At 38.4% G+C, this 6244-nt stretch overlaps 1 protein-coding gene across 1 annotated transcript in view; it reads left to right on the plus strand.

Annotated features, from left to right (window-relative positions):
- The window catches only part of LOC124171027 (cytosolic 10-formyltetrahydrofolate dehydrogenase), a 50994-nt gene extending 45318 nt beyond the window's left edge, over window positions 1-5676 (plus strand). Inside the window, exon 17 of the mRNA XM_046550167.1 lies at window positions 4560-5676. Within this exon, the coding sequence (XP_046406123.1) occupies window positions 4560-4615 (56 nt within the window). The 3' untranslated portion in view covers window positions 4616-5676. The remainder of the gene's footprint in view (window positions 1-4559) is intronic.
- The last annotated feature ends 568 nt before the right edge of the window (window positions 5677-6244 follow it).

Genomic DNA, 6244 nt, shown 5'->3' on the forward strand with positions numbered 1-6244 from the left:
AAGCAGCTTCTTGGCTTGCATTGAATAAATTTAATTTGTAATTACAATGTGTGTTAACTAACCTATTCCTTGTATATATGTACATAAATATTAGGGATGAGTCGATTCCACTTTTTTCTATTCTGATTCCAATTCCGATTCCTTCAAATCCATTCCCGATTCTCGATTCCAATTCCAATTCCATCGATTCTTATTCCTTCTAACAGGTGGGTTATTGATTTATCTGTAGCATTGCTGTCATTAAAATTTAAGATATGAATGGAATAAAATAATTAGGGATGGACTGATCCAGGATTTTTTCAGATCCGGATTGGATCCTCGATTTTTGGAGCCTGGATCTTACAGATTGAATATTTTTGGATCCAAATGCATTTTCAAACTCATGCTATTAAACGAAGTAATTATTCAAGTTTATTCTGGGTACATACAATCAAAGGAATACTTTTTAGATTTTCATACACATTTTAATATTTTTATAAATAAAAAATCATTTTTATAGGCTTTCAAGTTGTTTTTTTTAAAAACATCTTTACATGCTCAGGGCCTAAACTGTTACGCTTGGGTTTGGAAATGAAAATAGGAAAAATCTTTGGATGAACCACTGACCAGTGGTGTAACAAGAGGGGGAAATCCGGACCCCTTGAAATATAAAAACACAATTACTTTCCTTCATAAAAGGAAACAAAATATTGAAAAATCATGAATTTACAAAAATGAAAAATGAAAAAATATCTTTGAAAAGTGAAGTTTTTTCCTTTATGAAGGGTGTTAAAATTATTTGAAACCCTCTCCTTTCTACCCTGTTGTTCGAAATTCCTGGCTACCCCCCTGCCATCGACTGAATTCAAATTTTCCTCACACAGGTTTCCCCAGAATTTTACTTTGTCATCGCATACCTACTTGTGTTTCACCCGAAAATGCTTCAGTATGGTGAGGTGGATTTAGCACTTCCTTGAGATAATTTCACGCCACAGTGCACGCACATGGCATACATTGGTTCTTCTTATCTCAATAGAAATATTTCTACGCAGTGAAAGACATTTTTATCAGTATATGTATCATCAAATTAAATTGCAACTGCGCAATTAGCTACACAATTAACAGTATTTAAAACAGCATTAATGTCACGTGCAACGAGGTGCTCGACCGCTCAGCATGAGGAAGGGGTGGGCAGCTGAAGCGCGTAAAGGAGAGGTGGAGGGGAAGGAGCGTGTAAAGGAGAGGGGGAGGGGAAGGAGCGTGTAAAGGAGAGGTGGAGGGGAAGGAGCGCACTCCCTCTGTATTTCAAGCAATGAGGCGACAAATGAGGGAGTCAAGGATGAACAAATCAGATCTTGCTTCAGGAACGTCATTGCCTTCAAAGCGAAGCCGGGCGCGCTACGTGATATATGTAATTGGCGTTTCCAATCCGTCTCTACTTGTTTGAGGGGTTAATGCTGTGCTTGTTTCTTTGAAAATTGTGCTGTTTGGACAATGTTGCATAACAGTATAGTCTAATTGTAAATAGATAACTTAGTGGCAATCAATTAGAGCTGAAAAATAAACAGAAATATCATCAGGAATGCATTGCGTTTGGTCTTGCATGTCATCTTATTGTCGAAGCTATCGAGATATCTTTGGGCCCAGAAAGTTACTCACCTAGCATTTGTCATGTAGAAATGGGGAATTGAAGCAGGTAGGCCAAAAAAGGTCATTTGGTGAGATGGGGTAGGGATGAAACACGCTTGAATTGTTCTTGTGTGATTTGATATTTTCCTCAGAAGACAATGATTTATGGTCCGTATGATTTCAAAAACCAAAAAAGAACAGAGGCACGGGCTGATGGATGGCTGAGGGTGGTTTTCTGAAATCTGCAACGTAGTTACTTTTGTAGTGGTTATTATCCAACGACACTGAGATTCCCCCGATGATTGCTCAATCTCTAGGGAAGAGTCACACTATGTGCCAGTCATATTGTGCCTTTTTTATTTTCCACGGCTGAAATTCTGCTACGTAACCTCTGCGAGAGCTTTCAAACAAAACGGTTCATGAGTAGGACAAAAATCGCATGCGACGGCGCATTCGAAGAGAGAATTGGAACTCTTTCCACCCTTATGGAGTGTAGCATTCACTGAAGCTATTATTTAAAATTTCGGATCCAGATCCGATGTCTTCCGCGACTTTGGATTCGATGTATCCGATGAAGGGCAATATCCGCAGATATTTGGGTCCGAGGTATCCAATCTGACCATCCCTAAAAATAACAAAAGCCGCAGTGGCTACATTGTCATTTGCCCACGGTGACTAAACAATAATGTAGCATTCATTGCGTCCATACATACCAGAGCAGCCTGGTGGGTGCGGGGTGGCGGCCGATCGCAACCTGTCGAGTCCGCCAGGAGGCTGTGGCTTATGCCAAGCAAGCATCAACTTTTCCGAGGGTTGCAATGATCAAACTGGGCTATACAAACGCGAATGTGTCTAAATTATTATTATTGACGCAGATGCGTTGTAGTCTATGAAAAAAGTTGTATAAAAAAATGGCTCTCTGTGCGTATTCATAAGAATTTTTTTTCACAGGAAAACTCGCTCTCTGCACGTTTTTATTATCATCAGACTTTAAATATCATTCAAAAATAAAAAGTATATATTTCGATCTATTATACATTAAAATTGGTGTTCCAGATGAATTCTCCGATGGTGATTCATAATCGCAATAATTTGATTTGCCGTGACCAGCGGCTAGTAAAAGAATGAAAAATGGAAGCGTGCATCTTGATCCCGTGGTTTCCATTTTTTTCTCTGAGAGATGCTCATGAACACCCGCCATGTCAGGGTACGTCGGTTTGTCGCTCTTGCTGACATTTTCATGTTTCCGAGGCCACTTAGGTATGTCCTTCGCAGTACCCGCGTGCCGGGCGTATGCTCCGCGCAGGCAAGGGTGACATCGTGGCCGCTTAGGTGTGTGGCAGCCTTTGTGCCCCAAGCTTATAGTCTACGCTGAAAACATTTATCTTCCTGGAATTGATGGAATTAGAATTGACTTTAGGTGATCTTCTCGATTCCGATTCTGTGCACGAGAATCGGTGGAATCGAGAATCGACATTTGGAATCGACTCATCCCTAATAAATATAATGTTATTGAAAAATATTGAAGTAATTTTATGTGTATTAAAATTCTTATCTATCACAATAATCCCATAAGGTTGACGTGGAATTTTGTAAAATTTCCCTGGAAAACCCGGAATTATGCATAGATTTTTCGATTTTCATTTTGCTGGACATCCTGGTAGAGAAAATTTTTCGAAACCTGTCAGTTTCAGGTGAAAGAAAGAAACTGAAATGTTTTTGAATTAATGTGACCATGTCTAATCTGGCTAACCAGTTTCTTCCTAACCAGTCTGAGGAATTTTTACTTCTAACAAATATATGCACATTTTCTATCAATTGAAGAATGGATGGTGTGAAATCTGACTAATATATTTCATGCTCTTAACCCGGTTATTAATGGCCAATTCTCCTGTACATGGCTTGTTCTCTGTCTGCATCTTAAATTTCAGATTATGGATTATTTGAGGAATCAGCTCGATACTCTGCAACAAATATCAATACACCAATTGTTCCTTCTGAAAACAAGTGCAAATTGTACATATATGTGCTTATCTCTTGAATTCCTTGCTGCTTGAAGTTTTTGTCTGTAAAGCGTCTTTCTCTTTCATCATCATGCTCAATAGACGTCACACCTTTGCCATATGCATTCTCATCATCATACCGCATCATCCTACATCATCATACTAGCCTGTAAACTACCTGAATAGGTCTGTGGTGGGACTGTTACACAAATTAGAAAAGAAGGGTCGTGTTGGAGATATTTATCTGCTGTGTCCCGCCCAGCATGTATTCAAGTCCTTTATTGTTTTGAGAGAGAGACTTATTCCTATATCAATCTTTTGGGAAAAATAACTATCATATTTTGGTATTTTACCATTTATGATGGGCTTAGAAATGCAGTCTGGGGTTCTTGGATGTTCCCCATGTCGTTTTTAAAGATTTCTGTTCTTTATAGCTCAAGCAATCTAATTATAGTACGTAAACTCGGGAGTCTGTTGCAACCCTCAGCCTTACTCCTGTGGAAGCCACGTAACAATATCTGCTCCCTTGTCGGCATTTTTTGATGGGTGGCTGAGCTTTCCTTTGTATATTATGAACTTCAAAAATTACATTTTTCTGGTCAGGATCCTATGTGCTTGCTGCATGCTTCACCCATCATGAATATTCTCATATTCTCACCACTTCATAAGCCACACCTTATGCAATACTATATTCTCCAACCTCATTTAAAAAAGTGGTGGATTCTGCAGTCAAAAATGGCTTGGCCTCATAATGCTGCCTTTTTTCATGCAAAATTTCCTAATGCAGTTTGGCTTTGGTTTCCTCTTCAAAAATTTCACACATCTACTGTGGCTTTTTGTTTTCAAGAAACGGTCTTTAGTCCTATTTGGCTTGAAGAATTTCAAGAACCACAATATCAATTTCACATGGATTTATTCTCACCCTAATTCAGCTTAATCATTTTTCAGGCATGGAGGCTCTTCATGAATACTTGAGGACAAAGTGTGTCATTGTGGAGTATTAGCATTCTGTGATTTGAAAAAGTTGTGAAAAGTCTTAGGTAAAAGTTAGGTTAAATCAAGTGAAACAGCCCTTCATCAACTCTTTGAAAAAATGATTTTCTGCTTACAAGATCAGCTTTTGGTGATGAGAATGAAATGAGTCTTTACTGATATTGCTTGATTTGGGACTTTATGATGAGAGTGGGTATAATCTACTTATAACTTCTTTAATGGTGATACATGAAAGTGGTTTCAAATTTCTCAATTGGAATCTGTGATGATTTTTACTTTGTCTCGTCAAATCACCACTCTTATGCTTATTTTGCATCAAAACGTAATGAAATAAGGCGTTTAAACTTCAGTTTGCTATCTCGTATACAAGGCCATTTGTGGGTGATTGGTTTTATAAGTGGACTTACTCCTGGTTTTTTTAAATAATTGCGAAAAATAAAATCAATTGTTTAACAAAAAATTAGCACAATGACTCTGGGGGATTTGTAAAAACTTTAATGCATACTTAGCACAATTCTTTGGCAGAACTAACTGAAAACTATGACTCTTACTGTTGAAAATGAGTCGAGTTGTTCCTTAGCCACATCAATGTCTTTTCCAGATTAAAATTCTCTATTCCATATTATATCCGAGTGATTTAACATTCTGAGATATCTTCTGCCATGATTCATGGTTTGAGGCAACAAAACATGAATGAAAAGCACATCCAAAAAATGGCTGTGACACTGCGTGTTTCAAAATTGACCTATTTATGCAGCCAGGTTCTAAGCTAAGTTTTTCAATGAAAGCCATCATTTATGTCTGGGCTCTGGAACCTAGAGTTAAGTACTCCCTATGGTTAATTTAATGGTAATTATTTTATAAAAATGGGCCTTTGGGTGACTAAGTCACACCATATCTAATGGAAAATTTGTAAGGGCCTCAGGTTTTCCTTAGAAAACTGCAAGAAGAAAGAGGAAACTGTTTTTACTTGTGCCTATCTATGAAACTACTCACCAGGAAATGCACTCCTGCAAAACAAAGGTTGTTACCCTTTTCAATGTGGTGCATAAAGATTTGACTTTATCATGGATTTGTGATAGCATTATTTCCCTCGAGCATACTCACTGACAACGATGATAATTACATCTAGATCCTTCTCAAAGAATTCAATGACTTCTAATGGTATTTTAAGTCTGGCAAAATCGGAGCCACAAAAGGGTTTATGCACAGTGAATACATTGTAAATAGAGCTTAAGGTGTGTGCTCTATTGCCTGGATTAACCCTTCATCTTTAACAGCTATATTCAGCTGAGCATGGGAAATTTTATTAAGAAGCCTTGTATCTCATTCCCGCAATATCGAGCACGTGGAAGACCCATGCATGAACTCCCCGACAACTTTAACTTGTACATTGGATTGCGAGTAGTGGCTATTCCATGATGCCCAATTTTTTCTTTTGCCTTTTGTTTTAGATTCATTTTTTACTGATTGTGCCTTGTGGAACTTTGTGGTTCTAGCTTAACCCTAAGAATCCCATATGAGCGATCACACACCTCGGCTCAAGCAGGCAAAAAATGAAAAGCCATCAGCAGTTAGGTCACACCCCAGCAGTGGCGCAGCGAGGGGGGGTTTTGGGGGATAAAACCCCCCCAGAGCTC

Source organism: Ischnura elegans, chromosome X, assembly GCF_921293095.1.
Source record: "Ischnura elegans chromosome X, ioIscEleg1.1, whole genome shotgun sequence".
In the NCBI taxonomy this organism is placed as follows: Eukaryota; Metazoa; Arthropoda; class Insecta; order Odonata; family Coenagrionidae; genus Ischnura; species Ischnura elegans.